Source organism: Geospiza fortis, unplaced genomic scaffold, assembly GCF_000277835.1.
Source record: "Geospiza fortis unplaced genomic scaffold, GeoFor_1.0 scaffold95, whole genome shotgun sequence".
NCBI classification, from domain to species: Eukaryota; Metazoa; Chordata; class Aves; order Passeriformes; family Thraupidae; genus Geospiza; species Geospiza fortis.
Window position 1 is genome coordinate 2728435 of NW_005054333.1, and position 25246 is coordinate 2753680.

At 39.4% G+C, this 25246-nt stretch overlaps 1 protein-coding gene across 3 annotated transcripts in view; it reads right to left on the reverse strand.

Moving 5' to 3' along the window:
* CREB5 (cAMP responsive element binding protein 5) overlaps nt 1–25246 on the reverse strand; it is a 256192-nt gene that overhangs the window by 189112 nt on the left and 41834 nt on the right. For 2 of the 3 annotated variants that reach the window (XR_004081797.1, XM_005421728.3), the window contains exons 2-4: nt 24805–24876; nt 21522–21615; nt 12950–13071 (exon numbers count right to left, since the gene is read on the reverse strand). Coding sequence is in view for 2 of the 3 variants with exons in the window: in XM_005421728.3 (XP_005421785.2) it covers nt 12950–13071; nt 21522–21615; nt 24805–24876 (288 nt within the window). In the remaining variant the exon portion in view is untranslated. The remainder of the gene's footprint in view (nt 1–12949; nt 13072–21521; nt 21616–24804; nt 24877–25246) is intronic. The other variant, XM_031057622.1, reaches the window with a different exon arrangement.

Here is a 25246-nt window from a genome sequence, read left to right on the forward strand (position 1 = left end):
GTGAGGGCGTCTAACTGGCAGAGTTCATGGAAGTGACAGGGGTCCAGTCCAGACAATGTCTGCACAGACAGCACTGCAGGTTCCTTGGCTGGTCAGCTCTTTCACACTGCATTAATACTCTTTGAATGCATCAACTCTGGAACAAGCAGAATTATTTTTTTATTTTCCTGGAAAACATGTTGTGGTATTCGGTTAGCAATTTAATCGTGTTGGCAAAATAATAGTTATGGCATAATCCCTCATGTTATAAAAGTAATTGCCATAATCATAAGCTACATTCAATTATTTCTTTTTCTACATTGCAGCTGCAGTGGCTTCCCACTCCCAACCTGCCATCCTGTTGCTGACAAGACAAGAAGGGGCAGAAAGCAGAGCTCACAAAACAGTACTACATCCCATCCCCTTCCCTTGCCTAATAGCAAGTGACTCCCCATCCCAGTTAATAAAGAGCTCCTTGTCCCTCCATTATGCAGTGTAATCTTTAAAAGATTACATTCTCATTTGGGAATGAGCCAAGAGCCAGTGGGAAATTCTCCAGTAAATTGGATAGGGAGACAACAATATGAAGGGCAGCTGGATGGAAGCACATTTTTTTTCAGGGCATTCCTATTCCTGGGGCCCTGTGGCATTGTTAGAAGTCCTGCAGTCTCTGCTTTTTTCACTGCCCTGTTGTCAGGATAATGCTATTCAAGAAGAAGGGGATACAGATTAGCTGGTTTGAAGATGGAATGTGAGGAAATTAATATTGAAAAGTAGGAAGAAAAGAAGAAGAAAGCCCAAAGTCTTACCACCTTAACACAAAAACAAGGGAAGAACATTTCGTTTTAAAACAATGTATTAAGTGTATCAACTTCAATAGCAAAAGATGCTTTTTTTTCCTTACCCAACTGTCAACAGGAAGGCAATTTGAGCACTCCATCACTGACAGAATATTAAGTACGATTTTGAAAGGAACATTTCCCTCACTGACTCTTTCTCCTTGCCTGCACCTTCCAACAGATGCATTTGCTCTGTAGTCTACTTTCTCTGGAGTCTACTTTCCACCCCACAGTACCTGTGATCCAGGATAGAGAAAACCACAACAACACAGGGCAGGCAGCCCTATCCCCTCTATCCCTTCACATGGAGGAATGTAAGTGAAGGACAAAGGCAACCGCATTTTTTGCTGCTTTGTTTCCTATTTCTTTGGGGTTTTTTTGTGGAGTGGGATTTCGTTGGGTTGGTTTGGTTGGGGGTGGGCTTTGGGTTGTTTGTTTTTATTTGTTTTGAGCCTTTTTAGTTTGTTTGGGTTTTTTTACATATATACACACTTTCATTGGTTTTTTTAAATATTTCTCCATAAGTAACATAGATTTACATGTCCAGAAGACTGGATAGCTGGCTGATATTTATTTGGTCAATGATGGCATACATACATTATCATCTTAGTACTGCATTTAGTTAGAAAATACAGCAATCTAAAGAAAAAAACTGTAACAAATATCTTTTTTTTTTTTAAGTAGTGGACCTTTTCTATCTACCCCAGAAAAATAAGTTTTTAATCATAACATGAAATGATGATCATTATTCCCTTTCATAATTCATGTTTCATAACTAGTTATTAGGAAGAAGTAAGAAAATAGTTCTCACATAAGTGTGTCAGAAAAATTTGGTTTATCCTTAAATTTCTGTTTATCCAAGTACAACTTTCTTCATCTGCAGGAGTCAACTAACAATAGTTACCTTTTGTTAGTCCATGGGAGACAGTAGTTAAAACACATTAAAATAGAGGATTGTTTGCAATTTAAAATCTTGGTGTTGGGAAGTCCTGATTCAGCAAACTATCTCTCTTCAGCAAGCCCCTGCACACATGCTTGAAGTTAACCACATGTTTAAGAGCTATTGAAGTACATGGACTTTGGCCCCATTTCAGAAAATCAGTTATATACACATTTAACTGGCTGAGATGGATGAAGCAAAGAAAAGAAATTTGGATATAAGAGGTGCACCTGAAAAAGATTCCAGCCACACAATAATCCACAAAATAAGAACTTATGTGCAGAGGTGTAACACACGTAATAGTTTTCCTGGTTTTCCTGAAACATACATGCTGGCATTTACATTTGCATGAGTTTACTGTACTGGGAAAAAAATAGCATAAATGGGAAAAAGCCATGGTTACTTTGTCATTACAGGAACAGGCCTTACCCAGATGTATACTTCCCAAGGGACATACAAAGAGATCTCAGAGATAAGACAGGAGTATGATGAGAGAAAGAATGTCTTAGAAAAGACTATAAAGAAAGCAGAAACATAAGCGTCCAGACTGACTTTCCTTTCCACTTTTTCAGGGAAAAGTTATTCTAATACCCAACATCAACTTAGCACCTTCATGTCTCCTCTTTTCTTGTACAGCCACATCCCTTGACGTCTCATTTCAATACTAAGCTAAGAAACTAATTCCATTTCCTTGGATTGGGAGTGGAAGGGACAGGATGGGCATGGTGAGGAGAAAAGCAAATTTTATTTTTCATACTCCTCAGTCTTTGCTCCCCCAATTCTGCTAAGAAGTACATCACAGGAATATTTTGATATCCCGCTTCTTAAAAAAGAAAGAGCTGTCTTTTTTAATGTCTGCTTCATATGAGTGCTGATTTTTCACTCTATCTCGCTCGCTTGAACAGCCTCATGATAGCCTCCCTCAGCTATCTTCATGTCTTAGTAATACTCTTTTCTTTCTTCTTCTCCTGTATGAATTCTCCTTTCCATTTTCCCCACCAATTCTGATCTGGGGTAGGAATACATCTTTTATATAAGTAAAAAAGAAAGGTACTTTTCTTCCTTTTATTTCTTGCCTCCTTTAGCAACTCTTAGTTTCTCATCTTCCTTCTTTCTCTCCCCTCTGTGACATCAGGGAGGACTCTTCCAACAAAAAGGAGAGACTGGCAAGGGACCTTATTTTTATTTCTTCCTTGATAGCAGAAGGAAAGGTAGGGCTAGGATAAGGAAAAAAAAAAAAGCTGCCAGATAGATGCCCAGACAATCTGCAGATTGAGTATCTTTCACCTTTTCTTCTAGGTGTCATGTCTCAGTGTCAGTGACAAAGCCAAAAGCCAGCTCCCTTTCTGTGCCTGCTTTGAATTTCCCTAGGCTAAGTCCACGAAGAGGGAGGAAATACCAGCACCCCACACACACATCTCAGGTGAGGGAGGAAGGGGAGGAGGAGTAAGTATCTCTTAATGTAGGAGGGGAAGCCACGCTGGCCTCATAGACACACACATACTTTAATCTCTGTTGAGAATGAGCTCAGAGACTTTCTCACAGAGGACTTTAACATTTACTGAAAGCAGCTCTGGCACCTCTTACAGGCTCCACAAATTAAAGTTCAGTCTTGTACCTTAATGGTTTTTGTCACTGTTTCTTTTGCAGCTGTCTTTTATTTAGGGAGGGAATTTCTAACCTTCAGTAAGAAATAGTGGTGCAAACTTACAACTAATGAAAAGGGAGAACACCAAGCTTGCATGACAAGACAAAAAATTTCCCTAAACACTACATTGTAAATATTTACTGAGACTCACAGAAAAAAATCAGAAAAACCTTCAGAGAACAAATTTCCAAATAAATAAATAGCATAAAATCAAAAGGGGCATTAGTCATTTTGTCGAATTCCAAAGAAAGAAAAAAAAAAAAAACTTTTCCAGGCTTATAATGATATTCCTATCCACATAAAGCATATTTTTCTATCAAGATTTCTCTTAATAATAGTATACCACAGAGGATCATTAGGCAGGAAAAAAGGGTCAGAGCAAGGATAACAAAGATGAAAAGAAAACTGCTGAGAGTTCACCTCTGCTGTTTATTTTGAGGCACACTTAAGATTCGAGTCAGAGAGTCCTAATTGTATTCAAAGATTTAGTTCTCTAAAGAACATAAACAAAACTAGCAAGGGGTATCAGCCAGAATAAAGCTTTCTTCATAATCATAGAGTAAGGTCAGCTTTTGTTTGTTCTTTTATATGATAATCTCCACTCTTTTGTGTTGACATTTAAATGTTTTAAAATGGAGAAAATAAGTATCTGAAAACTAATGGCCTATTTCTGCAGGGGCAGCTCTTTTAGCATGTTCTCATATTTTCTAGCTTCTTTTGGTTGTGCATTCTTTACAAAGCATTTTAAAGCCTTTACACCTAATCTAGGTTAGCATGCTCTGCTTAGCAGCTTATATCCATTGAAAAGCAAGGCAATAATCCATCTAGGTTTAGGGCTTTTTCATAGAACTGATGCAGAGCTGTGTCAATTTTAATGTCATGCTATGGAGAGTGCATGTAGCTCTCTCCACTTTAGAGGATTAAAAGTGACCTCTCTTACCAAAATCAATAAGGGCAGCTTGCTGTGACTAATAGGTTGTAGAAATTCAAAAGAGACGGTTTGTAACACTGAGTTCATTCTCCCCGTGTCTCTCCCCACCCAGCCCCAGACTGGCTGGCAGAGCTGCACTTTGACATGTACATTCACATGGCAACCCCATGGCTTTTCCCTTCCCAGGGACCAGACCCAGCCACACACAGTTTACTCACATTTCAGGGGGGAAAAAAGCTTAATATTGATACTGATATTTATTCAATAATAGTGGGTTTGGCAACTTTTGTAGAGAAGCATGTGAGAGAGAAATGAGGAAACTGTTAATAGGTATAATTTTTACCTCCCTGGTATTATTTTTAAAATACCCTCTTTTTACATATTAGCGAGACATCAACAGCTACCCAGATACTTCACATCACATCATGAGCACAGTAGGTTTTTTCTGGTCTCTGAACAATGCTTTTCTCCCTTCAGATCTTTGCCTAGTTGTAATAGGTTAAAAATTTAAATTCCATTAAAGTCAATGAAACTGCCCCAGAGATGTATGAGGCTATACATCCCACTCTGGCGTTCATTAACTGCCATCACATGTGACCAGTTGTTCTGGCTTTTTTCTTCTCTCCACCATTCCTTTCTTTACTCTAAAGTACATCAGATTTAAAAGTCAAATTTGTGCACTGCTGGAAATGGGACGTGCTACAGCATGCACAGCACTGCACACAGACTCACTTTACAAATGAGTCTTCAATTTTTCAGTTTCAAATTTTGTAAATCTAAAGAACACTAGCAACTCACACGTGGATCTCCCACTTTATGTTGAAGATACCCTCACTCTACTGGATGTCTCCGACTTCCAATTTCTCCTGCTTGATGTGCAAATTTAAAATCCTTACCCACAGTTCATAGCTTGTGGACATTTTCTCCACCTAACAATCACCATCATTGTCTTTATGCCAAAAAAACAAGACTTGCCTTGGGGAGCAAGGGAGAAAAGAGGCTGAAGTTGTGGGAGGAACCCAACTGTAAAGGTTTAGGAGTCCCTATGGAGGTTTATAAATAGTTGACTGCCATGTGCAAAATGTGAAAGAAACCCAGTCAGCAAAAGAGCTGTTGCTGTTTTGAAATCTTCTAAGTAAATCTATTTAGGCAGTAGACAGTGTTATAAACAAACAATAAATCAAGAAATTATTAGCATTTGAATTTTGGCAAGATAATAAAATGTGTAGGGGTATAATCAGCAAATAATAGGAAAGATCTGCAAGCAAACCCACCAATTAATGATAAATAGGACTTGGCTCTGTATAACTTCACCAATGTGGATCTCATTAGATGGCTGTGGAATCTGTTCCTGCAGCAGCCCTCTCCGAGTGAGGGAAAGGTGAGGTAACCGAAATGTCAGCACACCCAACCCTGGCGGTTCTTGGGCTCCAGGATTGTAACCACCTGGGCCAAAATGACAACCTTATGCTGCAGTGAAGGCCATGCCATGGTGTCCCAGGGTTTAACCAACAGGTTTCCTTGCCTCAGCTTTCGGACAATTGCTCTGCAATCCGCTTTCAGCAAAGGAGACCAAAAACACTCAGCTTCGCTCTCTGGAGAGAAAGGATCCTTCTTTCCTCGGTTCACCTTGCTTTATTAACAGTACCTCTTGTAGAGAGAAATGCCCCCAGGCAAGCAATATCACTTAAATAGATAAATAATTTGCACACCAGGCAGGGGGAAGGGAGAGGGGAAAGAGACCCTGCCTTATTAGACTCGAAACAGACACACCATGTTAATACGAAGGATCAGCATATGGTTCTAATAGGCTTTCTAAAATGATTTATCAGCTGTGATTAAGCCCTTGACCAGCATGTCTATCTTCATAAATAAAGGAAAAGTGCACCTTGCTCTGAAGTGTATCAGCAGTATCTTATTACCCACCCAACCATAGAGACTGCAGCCCACTCTGGGGAGCAAAGAGCTCGTGTTTAACAGCAGAGCTTATGCTCTAAAGAGACTGCCAAGATTTAGGGGTTTTACCTAACAGATAGACTTATAAAAATGCCACTACAGGAAAGGTTTATCCCTTTTTCATGTGCCATCCAGTCCATGCTGCTGAAACCTGAACTGGTAACAAGGAAACTGTGCCATTAAAAACATTCCAAGGAAGACCAAGGCAAAAGGCACAACTTTGCTGTGCTGCTGCGATAAAAAAAAATGTTAGAATGAAATCAGATAGGTGTCCTTTTGTTATGGGTAGCCAAAATACAGAAAACATAGCAAACCTCCAAACATTGCAAGAGGGTGACTCAGCTTCTTTGGGACAGAGACAATAATAAGAAGGAGGAAAGTGGACTGTCCTGACTGAGCTCTGAAGGATGATTCATCAGCTGGAATTTAGAAGAACATGGAAGGACGATAGTTAGGGAGGTTTAGCTGAATCAAAAATGTATGCCCTCAAGAATTGCCTTCCTGCACGATACAGGAACTTATTGCTGGAAAAGCATTCAGGTCTTCTCTTTGAGTATGAGGATCTAAACCTATAAATCCACTCAAAAGTCCATTCAAGATAAGAGAGTCCTGCCTGCCAGCAGAAGACAAGATGCTGTACGATGAGTAACAAGCCTAAATTAAAGCCTTGTGAATATTCTTGTGAATATTTCTTCAAGGTCACAAACAGTTTTGTCCTGACGGCTTTCCTGTGCCATTATGCAGGAAGTGTCCCTTTTGTAACACAGTCCAGTGTAGCAATGAAGCGTCTGGACACAGATACGTGCTCAAAACAGGACTCATAAAGCTGGGGACTGAAGCATCAACTGTGGAGCTGCCATCAGAGAAAATACAACAAACCACCACATGTCTACCATGAAACCTAAGAAAGTTAAGAAGCTAAAATCCAGCAAGCCTACCCATCTGGAGAGAGGAGGAGAGCATTCTTCCTGTCTTTAGCAACACTGAACAACAGCTGATAAATCTTTAACACACATGGTCTGTGGGATGCCCTATGCTGAGACCAAGGAGATATGGAATCAATCCGAGGCTTTGCCACAGACTTCCTGTGCAATTTTCAGCATGTCACTTGAGCCCAGATCCCTTATGGTAGCTCTCTGATTTACTCCTGCTTTGTTTCAGTCAGAGCAAGGCACCACAATGTCTTTGAGGGAGTCTATGAATCTTTTGGGGCCATGCTGCTAAAGAGATTTAGGAGCCAAATTGAGACAGAAAGCTGCTCTTTTGGCAGAATGGTGGAGAGGACCCAGATACCCTGCAATTCTCACTCCACATATGTGATTCCTTAGAGAGCTTGGTGCCACACTACAAAGGAGCTCTGGAAAACAATGTCCTCTGGAATCTGTTTTTCCCTTAGAAAATAAGAGACAGAGTATTTACCGTCTTCATAGGAATACTGCAAAAGTTAATTTAATTAAGAAAAAAGGGGTGTTGCAAGCCAAAAAATGAACCCAAAAAGCAGATCAATAACCCAATACAATTAATGCATATGAAAATCCAGAATAGCCCTCAGAAAAACTCCGATACAGAGTTACAGTGTATCTTTCCAGTACTTCAATGAGTCACCCAGAAAAAATGTTACAGTGTGAGGATGCTTACATCTTTACAGATACAGATATTATATTTAGAGTATAGGAACTATTGTACTGAAACCTTTGAACGTGGGGTGATATTTTGGACTTTGAAGTTTAGAGTTTTGAGCTATCACCTTGACAACAGCTTAACTGATTGATAAAGTAACAGCTTGAAGTTATTACAATACATACAACAATGGTACTCTGGCCCTCAAGCACTGTATTAACATAAACAATTTCTAGTCTTACTAATTTCTAGTCTTACTTTGTGTCTACTATGACATACTGAGTATATAAGATACTTAATCTCAGTGGGAAAATAAGAAATTGGGGGCCCTTTGACTTAAAAATACGGATGGTCTTACATCATATTTAGACAAATGGAGGGAGAATGTACATATGTGCATTTATGATAGCATAATTTTTTAAAAAATCGAAATAGTAAGCATTTAAACATAGGTCTTTCCTTCCATTGTACAGACTGCCAGACAATGAGTCCAAAGTGCTCCAGGAACAGGCTCATGAGTTTGTTGGTTTGTATTATTTCACAAGTGAAATTCAGCCCTTTCAGAGCACTTGCCTCTGAAATGTGTACCAGCACACTGCTCTTCTCCAGGACCCTACTTCAGAGTAGGGTTTCAGAGTACTTACCAGGGAAAACTGGGGCTAATTTGTCGCCCATCAGCCAAGCCAACCACCAAAATGAACCCTTAATCCCTGTTCTTTCACCAAGGGAGTGCATTGCCAGCATTACCCCATAGCCTATTAGTATTACAATACAGGTCTCTAAAACCCAAACACTCACACAATGTGCTTTGTCAACATATAAATATTTTTTCTTCTCCTATAAGGGTACATATGACCCCATACATATCACCCTTTCCTGGCTAAGGGTGATTTACTGCACTGCTAGTTTCAGCTGCTGTAATGTCAACTATTAAATACAGACAAGATCCTTTATGATTTTTCTGTATTACTTTTCAGAACAGAGCAAAACCTATGGGCTAGATACACATTGCATAAAATTTAAGGAAATGTGGAAATTAAGTTAATTTTTTCAAACTGTACTACTTTAGGAGCAGATTCTATCATTTTCAGCTTGCTTGAATTATATCATCTTTCCTACACTCATAGGCTGCAGTACCAAACTATGGCATTCAGCAATATATGCAAGAAATTTCTTCTGGAGGTCAGAGAGCTACGGAGCTCAGCATGAAATAGTGATGTGCTATAAGCTAGACAAGTGCATTTTATCTACCTTCTTATACTGATACACAGAAATATATACAGAAGGAGATCCTAGAAGATACAAACCAAATATAAGTCTTTCAAACACATCAGTCTGTAGCATCATCCCTTTTTTAACACAGCTAAACAGGACTTTTATTCCTTCTGCAGATTGAAATTATTTAACCCTTAAAGGCTTTGTATTTGGTTTTGTTCTGCTTCTTTACTGGACTACTTCAATTTGCTGATGCTTTTCTAGCAGTGAGGTGCCTGCCTTAGGATAGTACACTTAGAACAGGAACATTAGGCCATGTAGAGGACTAACGAGCTTCCTGAACTGACACTGAACAACCCACATTACAACCAAGCTGAAATTGAGAATAGCCATTTCCCTGCCTCATTTGCGTAATTTTTACATTATCTGAACCAGCACTGAACACTGGTGAGATTTCAAAGTTTCAGGATAAGTCTTAGGAAGTGATGCATCCAAACTTTAGCATACACAGAATGTGATTTTAAACATGCCCTCATGTTGAAAATATTCATCTCACTATTTGATGCAATACTCTGCTTGCTACAATCAGCATATTTCCACTTTTTCTCATTTCACACAGGGATGTCAGGCTAGATGCATTTTAATAAAGTGGGTCCACTAAATTATTCAGAAACAGACCCTGACTCTTTCCATCTCTGACAGGATCCTCTCAGCCCCAATTCAATGCTCAAAACAAGATGTGACAACAGGGCCTATCCAGCAGCAGCAAAGGTCATGTGTTTGCAATTACAACCCCCTGCACATGCTTTGGATACCCAGTGTTCCAGGCAGTGCAAGCCTAAAACCTGCAGCCAGTGGGCTGAAATGGCCATGTGATCCCCCAGTACTACCTGCCTTGTTGAGTTGGTTTGCAAATTCTGTCTGGGTCTGAGCTGTCAATTGCTGTCTGCCTCAAGTTCCCAAGCACTTTGACATTTACAGTTTTCCAAGTAGAAATATAGTATAGGTATGCTTTTACCTGTGCTAATTTTGGTGGTGAATTTGGGAGGTAGGAGGCTTGTGTCGGGAAGAGTGCTGTCAGGAGGATGGAAAAGCCTCTTTCTCACATGCTTATCCATATGCTTATTGCTGATCTGTAGCATCCCTTGCCTTTAGGGACCAGGTCTTTCTCAAGGAGAGATTTCCAGCTAATATAGGATGGTATAAACAGCAGACAAGCCAAAACCAACAGCCAAACTCACTCCCATTTATAGCTTTATTTTTCCCAGTTCAAGTCCTGGAGGTCATCGTCATCATTATTGTTCCTTGAGTCCCCTCAGTCCCCAAGCAAAGGCTAATCCACATACATTGTCAGAGGTGGTCCTTGACAGATGATCTCGCTACCACAAGGCATACCAAGTACGGGAGGCATAAATAGACACTTCTTCCACTTTACACATAAGCAACTGTGGCAGAAGGATGTCAAGTGATTTATTCCTGGATAGGAAACTGGGATATTAATGCAAGTGCTTTCCACTCAATAGTACCTTTACAAAAAAGGTACACGTGGTGTTCCTAAACCCACACACTCAGAGCTTCACAGCTAATTTGGAAAGTCACCAGTCTGCATAACCAGCTTCATCACAACAAATTCTCATGGATTATCCATGGGCTCCCACCCAGAAGATTAAAAAAAAAAAAGAAAAAAAAAAAAGAAAGGAAAAAAAATGCAGCTACTTGAACTTTATCCTCTGACTTTTCAAAGTATGACTCTCAAGGAGCAAAAAAAGCCAATGAGAAATGAAAGTGTTTTTCTGTTACAAGATTTCAGTGTCAAGCTGTGTGCTAAGCCGCAGTGATATACTAAAATAAACAAAACTGTTTCTTTCAGAGTCCAGAGAAATTAATATGACCAAAAATATTTTTGGAAGACTTTTCTGTGCAGTGAGTAAGATTTCCATGCAGTTAACCTTAATCTCCATGTGCTGGTAGGTCCATCAGGCCAACACTACATCACACTCATATTCCAGGGATAGGCTGTTGGAAGCATTTCCTTAGGGACAGCTGCAGCCCAAGGAGTCTCCTTCTGTCTTGGCCTTTGTCTCTTGCATTTGTGCAAAGCCCTACTGGGGCCTGCTTCAGATTCCTATCTGACAGTCAGTCAGTAAAGTAAGAATGAACATACAGCAGACTAATTGGAAACACAGAGCAAATGTTACAGGTTAGCCAGCTAGTGGGACTTATGCCCCTTTCTTTTTCTTTCCTTTTTTTTCCTTTTTCACTCCTTTTTTTCTTTTTTTCTTTTTTTTTTTTTTTTTAATTTCCCACCGCCATGATCACTTATTTGCTCCCTGGAGATCACCAATGGCAGCTGCAGGGGTTGGTAGGAGGGCAGAATAAGACTCCCAGAGACTGCTAAACAGCTGGAATTATCAGGTAACTTGATGCCCTTGTCTAGGTTTTAATCAGATTTTGCAACTATCCCTCACAAACTGAAATCTCTCTGCAACATCAAGCACTGCAGTCTGGGGCTAGCTGCACTCAGGTCCACCTCAGTAGATTTCTCCTGTTCTCCTACTCCTACAAAATAAACACCAGGCACAGAGAACAACTTAAAAATCCTGTAATGGATTCTAACTAAGACTCCCCTCATCAGAAGGGGAGTCTTAGTTAGAATCCATTACAAGATTCTAACTAAGACTGATTCTAACTAAGACTCTCCTCAGCAGAACCTAAACCGCAAATTTTTTAACAAGTCTAAAATTAGATGCATTTATCTCAATACATGGCTGTTTCCTAACACACAAAGCTGTGAGGGTCAGTCTGTGCTATTTTCCCAAAACTTGAACTCTCTCACGTTTGGACACTCTTATTCCTTGCTCAGCATACCATGACACAGCCCCTCTCCTCCTCTATCTGTCCCAGTCTCTTTCCTTATGAACCACAAATAAACAATACCTAGACTCCCTTCCTTGTAAGCCAAACCCAAGATGCTCCTGGACTCCCCTCTCTTTCTACAAGCCTCCTCTCCTGTTCTGCACCTCAGCATGCAGCTTTACCTCTTTTCTTGCTGGCCTCTCTAGTGCATTGAGCTCTTTTACGATTCTTTGAAAATTTTAACAGCACTTTAGAATCCCTGAAAGCACTCTTAACTGCCTTTGGATACAGGAGTACACTTACATAAAAGGTGGCCTATACAATTCAACCTGAAGTTCATTATACTGACAGAATAACTTAAGAATAAACAAAAAAAAAATACTAATTGAAAATGGGATCTGTTATCTGCTAGATGTTTCAAGTCAAAGTTTCCCAGCTCAACTTTATGAGAAATACAGAAACACAATAAAGCTGGTATTGATGATGAATAAATCCAAGGGCGCAACGTGTTGTGGAGGAATTTTTAAAAAAAGAAAAAGAAAAAAAATTTGCTCTTAAGTAAATACCCTTTCATAAGCCAAATTTCCCTGTAACATATTTGAGCCAGTTTGCAATCCTCACTTCAAAGATGATATAATTTTCCCAAACCTCTCCCTCAAGAGGTGTGTGGTTTGTGTTATAGTTTACTTAAAAGCAGAGACTTGGAATCAAACCCTGGCAAACACAGTTACACTTTTTTTTTATTATTTAATACTAGTTTTTTGTTGGTTTGGGGTTTTTATTTCTGTCAACTGCTTCAATAGTTTTAAAAAGCATGTCTCAATTTATAGTGCCACCTAGTTTCTAACCAAAAGGTTACTACTAGGTAGTAGAGCTCAGTCTGCTTTCTCACAGATTAAAGGACACTTCCTTTACCATTTCAAGGAATCAAAAGGGGAGGAAGGGCTTGGTGTGCTCACACTCACCCTTTTGTTGTTCTCTTCTTCTTGTGCCTTCCTGAACTCGTGCTCCAGGGAGCAGTCGATGTCGTTGAAGAGGCCGACTTCCTCACAGTTCTTCAGAAAGCGCGTTGGCGTGGGAGTCTGATCTGAGAACAAGACAAGAAATGATCATTGGTGTTCAATATTAAAAGGAGAGGGAGACAATTAAATAGACTTCCAGGAAAAGAGAGGTTTTAACCAAACTTCTCTTTGCCTTCCCACCCCTACCTACCACACCATCATTAAAAAAATCACACAGTACTGAATTTTGACACTAAACGCTGCAGGCGGCCATGCTTGCCATCAATGTCCAAAACTAGGCAGCAGTTATCATTTGGGCAGAAAGACAACAGCATGGGTTTTCCCAGGGCACATTACACAAGCGCATCTCCTTAACACGTATAAATGGTCATTAGAACTCTCCATAAACCTCCAAAAATAGGCTCGTGCAGAACAACGCACAGCGCATCTCGTAATGCACATTCAGACCACAGCATGCATGATAACTGCTGTGGATACACACTAGTTAATGCCTTCAAGTGCTCAAAAACCACATCAAACATACACATACTTAGCAAAAAAGGTAGCCATGGCAAGAAGTTTTGCTTCCAGCACAATTTTTGAAGGAAGAGTTAAATAACATATGGAAAAGCTATGAAAAGTGACACTCTGGCCATGAAGAAGCATCCATTTGCATTTTATACCTGAAAGTGTTGATAATACATGCAAAACCATTAAATTTGGAGTAAAAAAAATTTCAGTGCCTTAATCTCTAGGATTTTTCTGCCCTCTCAGAATTGATACATTTAAGGATTCTCATTAATGCCACAGGCAGGAGGGACTGAAGAAATTACAAGGTTTTCTTATACCTTTTCAAAAACCTGCAAGACACACAAGCAAAATTGCCATGCAGACTGTAGTTTCAGTAACTTCAGTTTCTTTCTTCAGGAAATGAAAAATCAAGCCCAAATTTGGGAACCGAAGACTCCCCAAAGCACAGGTCTGAGGCACCCCTATTCATTCTGAGTCTAGTTCTTAATTATTCCACCTTGGCTCCTTCTCCCCAGGGCTCTGTCCCAGCTCGAGATGCTTTCTACCTGATTTTACAGAAAGATTGGACTCACTTTGTTAAAAAATAATCTTCAGCATATCCTTGACTACTACCTATTGTTTGTATCTGTCATATTAAACCCCGTTGCCCATATTGGGTCAATTCTGACCTCAGAAAAAAGCTTCCCACTTCAACAAAGAAAAAATTGCTTTCTTGCACCTAGCTAAGCTGGGTCAAGTTCTAATATTACCCCCTTACAGCAAACAATTACTTAACACCATGAATTTTACATGATCAGGATAGAAATGCACATCAGCCCTTAACGAAGCAGTACAAAAGCAAGGTACACAAAAGAAAATGCAGTTTTCACTTAGAAACTAAGGGAGAGGATCAGCCTCCTCCATTATAAAGCCAGGAGAAGGCAATTTCCACCTGTATCAAGCATAGTCCTCCAGGTTTGACTTTCTCAGGTAATCCAAGGGCAAAGACACTCATTCACATTCATATTTCTGATGGAACATCAGATTGCAAGTTCTTAATGTTGAAATTCTTTTTTCATTTCTTTTGGCTTGAGCATCCTACTTACGAACATAAAGGAAACAAGCCTCAAGTATTTGGGAATGCACACTTATTTATCTATTACCTTTCAGAGCTAACTACTGTATTACCAGAGTTAGAAACAAAACTTTCTAAGAATCCCGCAAGAACTCAGCACAAGCAGATGAGTCAACAAGGTGCTGGCATTGATGAGAGCTGAGGACACTCAGCCCTTTACAGGTCCATATCCTAAATAAGCAGTGCCAGACAAATCTCTGAAGTAACCTCAGTAAACTCAGTAGATTTACACCAGTGTTGTTTTTGGCCCTTGGACTGGAGCTCGTACTGGAAATGAATGGCACTAAAATGCAGGAGAAATGGATTTAATTTCCAAAAAAGGATTAAATGCTACTTTAGTAAACAACACCATTCTTTTGTAGAAAATCAAAGACAATTGTCACTAAGCCTTCCTGGACTCAAAGGGCACGTTAGTATCTGAATGCGAGGTAAACAGAGGAAATGTTTTATTGTTAGAAGTGATATATCCATATCAAATAAGCAAGGTATCAATTTCATGGGCAAAATGAGAAACTACGGTTTCATAAAGTAGATGCCACTACTTTCACTAGAATCAAAAATTTCTTCAGAGTTGCTTGAGCCCAGAATGGACCAAAAGAAAAAAAAGGTATCACATGGAAGTAAATCCATTTTAACAGTGAAAAAAAGCAAGCCAGAGCAAGAATGTAACTTCAAATGCACAAGGGCCTCAATGGCTTCCTCTCTCCACTCATGCTGAAAATCTGTCTTCTGCACCACAAGATAACCAAAGAACTTTCCAATTAACTCTTTTAATATCTCAAAAGATCAAAACTGATAATGACACTGTTTACACCACCTACATATTAAGATGGTGATCTTATTTTATTACCTCCATCTCCCCATACTGCTACTGTAGTTCCTATGTTCCAGAAATCAGACTGGCAGGAATTCACGTCAAGATTTTTGTTAAAACAGACAGCCCCTCATTTCTCCCAACTGAGGAAGGAGTACCACCAACCAGCTAGCCTAAGCTCCATCCACAGACCTCCTGGAAGTCAGCTCAGCCAGATGTAAAACAAGACCTGCCTTCCTAGTTCTAATACTTCAGCCTTCAACATTCACAGGAACCAGAAGGCCACAAAACATCTGTCTTTGTGAGGGCAGAACTGATACAGATCCAGACTTTAAAATGTTGAGACTTTGTGTAGTAAAGTAGTTACACTGCACATATGCTGCACTTATTGGTCTCAGGATTTCGAGACTCCCAAGTCTAATGAGCTTGATTTGCTCCTGAGCAACCAACTATTTTGTCTCTGCTAAACACCAGTTCTCCTTTAGGATGTGGGCAAATTAGTAGAAGAAATCACTCTCAACACCACAGAAATTCTTTTACCTAGATTAGGCAAACCTTTATGTTTTAATTGGGAGGAGTATCACAAGGGACACCCTAGCATAAGCTACAAAATCAGGTCTCCCAGAATTAATAAAATCTTCCTAATTCTCAGCACTTAAAAATGCATTAATAGTTCCAACAGCTTGTGCCTGACCTCATTGTTCCCTGTTGGTACAAACAAAGCTTTTGTTGCTATCACCAGCGCCCACAACTATTGCAGACTCACTGAGAACAGGGCCCTGATTTGTTGCACTTCAGCAACTGGATGAGCCAGACCCATCTGGACCAAAACTCAGACAGAGGCAGCACCACTCTCATGCCTGCTGAGGACACACTTTATTTAGGAAGCTGCTCTGCCGGCACACTGCTGCTCACACAACCCAGGGCTCTAATATTAGTCACAAACTGTATTTCATAATGGCAGCTTGGGATACAGGATTATCTGGGTTAACCCAAGATACTGATCAGCTATCCCAACATTCAACAGGTAAAAATCTTTCCATCCTCAACTAGTTCCATCCTCTAGAACTAATTTACTGTCCTTTGAGGCATCTACCTCTAGCCATCTGCCACTTCATAGGTAAACCTGTCATCTGATAATTATTTAGGAACTTTTTTCTATCTCAAATTCATCAACAGCCTAAACATAGATGAAAATATTGTTCAGCCTATTACTCAGGGGAATAATCAGCCTCTCTGATGACACAGCCATGACCAGAAAGGCTGCAAGAAACATCAAGTTTAAATAAGCCTCAAAAAGGTAAATGGACAATATATAAGCCCCAGAGCAAGCCCAAATGATCCCAAGTTTACCTATTGTATCTTACAGGAAGGGATTTCAGATGCACTCAGCAATCATATTCAGGCCAGACTTTCACACACTGTGTATATTTTGGTTGCTGACTTTTGAAAACCTGTCCTCAATGTCTGAAGTGATACCTGATTTTTCAGACTCATAAAAAAGATATGTGTGGTAAGGCAATGGGGAACTTGAAGTCTTCAAAAAAGTCAAAAGGTTCCATTATGTACTGACACCATTCGGCAATGCATGGGGGTTTCTTTGTTGTTGTTCATTTAGGGGAGTGGGGATTGAAATAATAGTCTGAGAAATGACACTCAGTCTCAATACATTGTTTTCAAAACAACAGCTCAGGAAATACAACATTAGCTTGCTATACAGAAACTTACTTGATTCATCCAGAATGTGTTTTGTAAAATTACTTTGAATTCCTGAGTTTCATCCTCAAAACACAAAAGGAAACTTTAAAGAATGCTACCAGTTTAAAAAAGCCCTGGAGAACCAAAGGACACTTATTTGAAACAAGCTTTCATTTTGAGAAAAAAAAAAATTAATTCTGATTTGGTGAAAGATACCTAACAGCCAAGCTGCAAAGTGTGTAACTTGATTCTTCAATTTTCTTTCCAAAAAAGAAAAAAATTGTTTAGTCTGATGTGCAATAATAATAGACACTTGGCTTGTTCAGCTGTGGGCTCTGTTGAAGTTATACACTTACCCGTGTTGTGCTTTCATACAATGATAACAAAGTCACAGTAATGGGGCTAGCACAGAAATTTGAAGGGCTGCCCATCAAGCAGCCACAAAGACAGAGGAATGTCCTGAGAAGTTCAGAAAGGTTTCTTCATTGATTTCACAGGTTTCCACCCAAGTGCACTGAGGAGTTCAACATCATAACACAACAACCAGGTGGAGAAAGAGGAGAGGAAGAAGAAGGGCACTCAAACATAGGTGGTGAAACTGCTCCCACCCAGATGAGGGCTACCAAGAACTTTACTGCCTAAATATGTACTCTTTAAAGCACAGGTTGGACTTTCCTGGAGGGATAAACATATTGGGTACAACCAATTTTTAAAGTCTTCTGGTCACTCTGAAACTGACCAGTAAATGCAAGAAAACGTTTCATTTCATTTTTGATAAGGGACACAGAAGCAAACAAGAAAACAAACTACACTATGAGTCCTCATACCCAATCATTTTGCACACCTCAAAATTCATGCCAAGATCAACCTCTCTCTGTAAACTACAAGGAGGGAAAAATTAAGGCAACCAAGAGTGATGTAAATTACCTCACTGGCACAGGCATTACTTGGGAAAAGGAATATCTTTGCACTACCTTTATTACAGGCACTTCTTCCATCTAGAGAAACTGTTTCTACCTCCACAGCGGGCTTTATCACCAAAACTCTAGAGGATTTGGTTTCATTAAATAGAATGAGGAAGGAAAAAAGGTTTCTGTGTAGATAATCCCCAGCTCCCAAAGTTCAGTCCCACAGGGCTTTTATTATTTCCCTGGAGGAAGCAATCTACTCTACAGACATTAATATTTTGGTGTTTAAACACAAAAGCTTTGTCACACAACACAATGTAGAGTTTCAAAGCAATGCAAACACAGTTCACTCTCTACAACAGCAAAGAGCTGATATCTATTTCAGTCAATTTAACTATAAAGTTGCCTGCAATGGTGACTAGCATGCAAAACTTACATAAGATATCCTGTGTTATCTCAAACAGCTCTTTTTTAGCTGGAAAGACGGAAATGGAAAACAGCAATGACTCTCTGCCCATATTCTTAACAAGACTTTCTAACAAACAAAAATAAAATATATATAACAAAGAGGAACAAATAACATTAATTCTAAAAGACAGAATTGTGTTGTCAAGTTGTGCAACAAAAGTATCACTTGCATTTTAGCGCAATGACTCTAGTGGATTTTCCTTCATCTATATGGTCAGAGAACAGAAAGCAGTTTGGTGTACATGGGTATCTGGAGTTTCTGAATTGGTTCAAGAGATTGGTGGAACAGATTTAATACAACTTGGTCTTCATAAGACAGCATGAAAACAATGGCAGAAAACATAGTGAAGGTAGTTGGTAACTTGGAAGCTCCTGGAAAGATATACCTGATAAACCAGTGCAGCACCAATTGCTGCAATCAGGTCATGCACCATTGTTTATTAGACACTGACCCCACCTACATAACAACATACAACTTCACATATAACATAATTTTACCTCTCCCTTAGAAGCTTATATTTCAGATCCAAACACAGATTTCACACAAAAAACAAGTTCCTTCTTCCCAAGTCATATTTTGCTAAGTTTCTAAGACATCTTGTACAAAACCAACAGTTTCAGTGCCTACTTCCAGGAACAGCTTATAGAAAACATGTTTAATGTGTGTTAAATATTACTGATATTATAGTGAACCCAGACTGTGGATTAAGCTACCTCTGTAAATAGGGTAAATAATTTTAATGTCTACCTGAAAGCATACAGTGTGTTATTTTCATGACTAATTGTTAATAATAAATGGATCATACACAACAAATTAAAATATAGTATACCACATACTGGATAAAAAAATTATGAAGTCTGACTTCTAGGCAGCTTAGAAGAAAGAGTGGGGGGGAAAACTAACACTGCACCTGGCTTATTACAGGGCAATTGCTGCCGCAGTTCTTTGAACCTAATGATGACAGGAACATTTTTTTAAAAAGAGTCACTTAAGCAAAAATGCAAAAAACAAGGAAGACATGAAGACAAATGTCTAAGAGAAAAGTATGTCTCTTTTCCCCTTTTATCATTAATTTTTCATTCTGAAATCTAAGAATAAAACATCTTAAACTTTAAGGTATTTAGATTTCCCCAGGGTTTCAGTGGGTAATGAAACAACTATTTTTCAATGTCTTCCTGCAGAGAGTAGATGATCTATGACGCTTCCTGAGTAGGGACTGCAAAATGCCAAACAAATTCAGCAAACAAACACAAAAAGAGGAATCAATACACCAGCAGAATTTGCCAGGGCATTATGATCAGGAACATTGGCCACAGTCCTTGGGAACACGTGTGTCTTTTTACTCTTTCACTACTACACAGGATCATCATAAACAAACCTCAAAGAATACAGCCCTTAGAAGCAATCTTGGAGTCTTTCTGGCCAGAAAATTCCACATTAGTATGTACAGCTGGCTAACTGCAGGTTTAGGGGGCCCAGTACCAGTGGTAGTGCTGGAAGACAGACATTGTTTTTGCTTAGGAAAGCAACCCATTGCAAGGAGCAGGGTGGCTAAATCACAGAAGTTACCAAACACAAATGGAGCTACTCTGCTCAGGGGATTCCTGATGACAGAATAGATTCCTTAAAAACTGCACTCGAACAAAAGTCTTGCCAAACAGAAAGTTTTAACAAAAGCCAGCACTTGCACAGGGTGAATGTGCCCACAGCACAGATGTCTTCGAGCAGTTTCACTGCCAAAGGACACAGCCAAATGTAAAAGCAGCTTTTCCTCATTTGTGCTTGCAAACACAGGATTCTGTGGGCATAGCTGGCACTCAGGCACTTTACAAGGCCTAGTCTTCAAAATGCTGTGTACTGTTTCTTTCTAAACTTAGTCCACAACGGGACTTTAAAATGAAAAGCAAAATAAATTCTTTTTGGGAAAAAGGCTGTCTAACTTTTCATTGGTGCCCAAAGTCCCAATAAAAAAAAAAAAAACCAAACAAAAAAAGACCTAAATATTTGCAAGCCATTGTTACTTCATTATGATTTTCATAAAAATGGAAATAGTTTAACCAGAAAACAGTTAGTCTGCTGGAGTCCCTTTAATAAATATACATTTGCATCTGAAATGGCACAATTTATCTTGAAGAAGCCTATTGCAAAAGACAAATATCAAACACTACTGAACATCCACACACACATTTGCATCACAGAGGGGATTCTCTACCATTACTTTGAAACCTGAAAAAGTCTAGAGATACTATTCTAAATAGTCCACTACTAGCCCAAAGAATAAACAATAGGAAAAGGAATAGGAGAGGAAAGAAGTAAAATGAAGGGCTAGCTTCACTTCACCCAACACTGACTGAAGGCCAGAAAACCATTGATATGTGGTTACACAGACAAGAGCACAGAAAGACTACATAAGAAATATTCTACTCAAGAAATTATAGGGTACAATTGTACCTAATGCCAAATAACCCTGTCTATGAAGGGGGAAGTGCAGAGAGAGATGGGGAAAGAGCACTGGATATCACCCCCTTGCTCACCTTTCTGGTTATGGCTATTTACAGGGGGCAGTTCCTGAGTCACCACACAGGCAGCTCACACAGTGTGGCCTCTTCCAGGTGCTGAAGGGAGTCTATCCAGCCTAAATAGCAATTCTTCCAGCAACAGCACAAATGCACTTCATTAACACTCGCACTGCTGGGCTCCCAAGTGACATACAGTCACTTAAGTGCCTGAATTTCACTGGAAATCAATGATAGAGCTGCCAGCCCAAGGTTCAGTGATTTCTTTCCCTCTCATGGCAAACTTGTATGAAGGCAGAAGAATGGCAACTGTCTTTTTATTCAAATATACGCATTCTAGCTCAATCCACCTCTCCTTGTTATTTAATTGGATCTGGAGTTTTTAAAACCAATCTTGGAGTCATTTTGCCAGTAGCTTTCCAATAGAGTCATGCTTTCAACATCATCTGAATAGTTATCTCGACTCTTGAATTCATGTCTTCTTACCTGATAACATATTATCTGTTTTTATTGAAGGAAACTTCAAAGTCATTTCATGTTTGTGCCTGTGAATCATCAGATGATCCTCTGTTGGAAAACGCTGTCAGGCAAACACAGAAAGAGAGAGAGGAAGAGAGAAAAAAAAGAAAAAAAAAGAAGAATTTAATTCTCTAATAAACTTTTGGCATTGGACAGAATTTCAAAAATGAGAGACAGAAAGAAATTTATCCAGCTAGAAATGTGTCCAAATGGCACAGGAAACAGAATATTTGAAAATACAAGTGAGCATGAGTAACAAATAGCTGTACTTGATTTAGAAACACATTTGCTGCTGTGCTCTCTGGGGTCACAAACCGTAAGGTGTCATGCAACTGCTTGGAAAAAATTACAGTCCAAGTTTTGGATTCTAAGGGTTTCAGACACCCACTCCAGCTACCACAGCTTCACAAGTCACCACGTGCCTGAGCATCTGTGATAGCTGCTGCTCTGTATGCTCTTAGCCCACGGCAAATGCTAAGTAATGAGGCAAATCTTAAATCACTTTACTGGATTTTTCTGCTTTTGTGTCTTTCTGCAACATATATCTGATGAACAGCTATAAAAATAACTAAATAAGCCAGCTTTTTTCTATCCAAAAGTATTCAGGCAAAACACATCTTTAATTTTGGAAATATCTGATACTTTGACTTGATTTGAAGTGGCAATGAAATGGTGCACAGTTTTATAGCAGCTAGTTATGACCCTTTATGGTACTAAATCAAATTATTCTCCTTTGTCAAGCTGAGAAGGTGGAGAGAAGTTTTTTGTAAGAAACTAATCACTGTGCTAAGTTTGTTTTACAATCTGATTAGAGACTTATACAAGAAATAACTTCTTTGGAACAAAACAAAGAGACAAGCTTGAATAAACTCTCAAGCACTTGCACATTTGGGCTCAAACAGCAGAATGGTTCTGTGAAGTTTCCTTCACCAGAATGTGCATATACAGAACTTTGCTCCTAAGAGGTTTCAACTGGGTTATTTCAGGACTACCAAAAGCCAAAAGTAGTATCACCAAGGCTTGAGGAAAAAAAAAATTAAAAGCAGCTCTTTAAAGCAACAGGTACATAGGAGACAAAAAAATTGGCAACAACAGAGCTAAAGGGACCTAATGGTTTCAACACAGTATACTCTTGGCTAAGTGACTTTGCTTGTGGCTGAAGTATAAATAATTGCCATATGTTACACCTTCTGAGAATCCCTCTAAACCCATAGACAAAGCAGCATAAATAATGGAATTGAATTCTCTGGGGGGGAAAAAGGAAAAAAACTGGAAAAGAAAGAAATCCCAAAGATCTTTTTCTCACTGTGAAATCCTGGTTCACTGCTTACTCATCTGGAAGAAATGCAGCATTAGGAATTTATGTTAAGAACAAAGGGAATATCTGAGAAGGACTTTGCTCAATGAAATCATGAAGGGGGTGAAAAAACCCCCACATTTATTTTACCTGAAAATGAATTTTCCTTCATGGATGCCACGCTCTCTCTTCATGATGAAATCAGCCAGCTTAAACAGGGTGTGTGGCAACAGAGGAGAAACTGTTTCTCCAGCCCAGACTTCTCTGTCTTTTTTCTAAGTCTACTTTCTTCCTTATGCAGAAGGTTGACTCCATCAGCCCTCAGCACACATCTGCAGGGGCCAAGAGAGAAGCCCCAGCCAGCTTAGCTGGACAGCAGCTCTGCATTATGCACTTGTGTCAAGTCCTCATTTATTACAAACAGGGGTCATGTTGGGGAATGGGAAGTTAAATGTTTTTTAAGATGGAATTTACATCTACTTTGTTCATCTTTCCAAATTGTAACAGCATGCAACCAAAGTTGCTCTCTGAACACCTAAAAGAGCTTGTCTGGACCAGCTTCTCCTCCACTGAGGAAACTAATTAAGAGTTGACATGAAAACACTCAAGTCCACTGATTTCAGTGGAATTTAGTTTCATCAAAAAGGTAAATAAACATCACAATTAAACTCAGACACTTTTATTCAACCTCTGTGACAGAATGGTGAAAGTTTAACTCTGAATGTGGAAATCTAAAGGGACATATTCTCAGCCTGAGGGATTATCAGAAAGATGCACTCTGCCTCCCATAGAAAAACTCCCACTTAATGAAACAGCAAAGCCACTCAGCCAGTTGTTAACTGGACTGAAGGCTTCTGCCTCTCCTTATTTCAGCTCTTGGCAAAATCAACACCTACACTTCATTAACAGTCACCCACCCCTCTTCCAGAAGAACCTAAGGAGTTGTAAATATCTTACCCAGCTGAAATCTCCCAACACACAGTTGAAACAGGGAAAGGTTCACTAATTAAGAGAGGAGGACTCTGGAAAATGGGTAAGCTGTATCATATGTCAGGATGCACACAGGAAGCCCATGGCAAAAGCCCACAAGATGACCTTGTCTGAAGATTTTACTCACAAACTCTTGTTACTAAAACAAATTAGGGTCAGAAGTGCCACACATGGAACTTCCCTCATCACTGCATGTGGGGGAACTTCTCTCACCACTGCAAAATCACTGAAAAAACCACACACACCCCAGTTCAAATCTCAGCAGGTAAAATCCTTGTCACTTCAGGGTATTTTTAAGCTCATTAAACATCTAATGTTACAAGTCAGGTTTTGCCCTTGGTGACATATGGCAGAGCGCCAGTCAAAAGGACAGGAATCCCAAATGCACACCCTGGGGCAAAATTTATCTACAGGTTGCATTTTCCACAGAAAATATTTAGTAGGAAGATGTCTTAAAGACTAAAAATAACTAATTAACTAACTAAATAAATAAATAAAAATCAGCTAATAAGATATCATTGTATTTAAGTATTTAAAATAGAAAGAAAACCTCAGGAGAGTTAGGGCCTTCCAATAGCAACATAGAATATTCCATCATACATCTCAGCAGAAGACAGATAAATGTGTCCTGCCTAGAGTGTCCTCTCTTGATAGTCCCTAAAGGAATCTGCAATGCATGTCTTGAAACATTAGGCTTTGGGATGAGAAAAGTCACAGAAGCAGCTTGAGGAGCACTTGTACCATCTCACTTTTGACTGGCTGCTCTATTTGCTTGAAATATTTTGCAATAGTGTCTTGTGGGAAAGGAGAGAATTGAGGGGAAGCAGGTCTTAAAAAAAAACCCACACAAAAAACCCCTGACACACATATTATTATTAGACATGTGTTAATATATCAGGAGGCATTATACAAGCCAGAGCTAGTGCTGAGGACTCAATTAATATCACCGCTGACTCCACTCACCTGTGAGCAGCCTGGGGCACTGCAGACAAAAGGCCTCTCCTGCTCCAAGTTCATCTTTGAATCCTCATAAATCTACATGTTAAAAGGGGAAGGGGGAAAGAAAGGGAACCTATGAATATATACGTTCTAAACTTCACACATGCATGCAACATACAGAAATGGCAGTTTGTGCTTTTATTTCAAACTCCACAAACACATCAGAACAAAGTTTTCACACTCAGAGTACCAATTTTGCTAATACTCAGCAGGCTCTCTAGAGTCTAAGTTCTTATTGCTCCTTCCTGAGCATCAATTTACTGTTAAGAAAGAAATAAAGTTCAGCTTTCACAGCATAAATCTGCCTCAAAAAATAGCATATGTTCAGTGTTGCTATTAGATAAGACCGTGGCTTCTCAGAAATATCTCGAATTAAAGGTTTTTACCTTTCCTCCTTCAGTTCCTG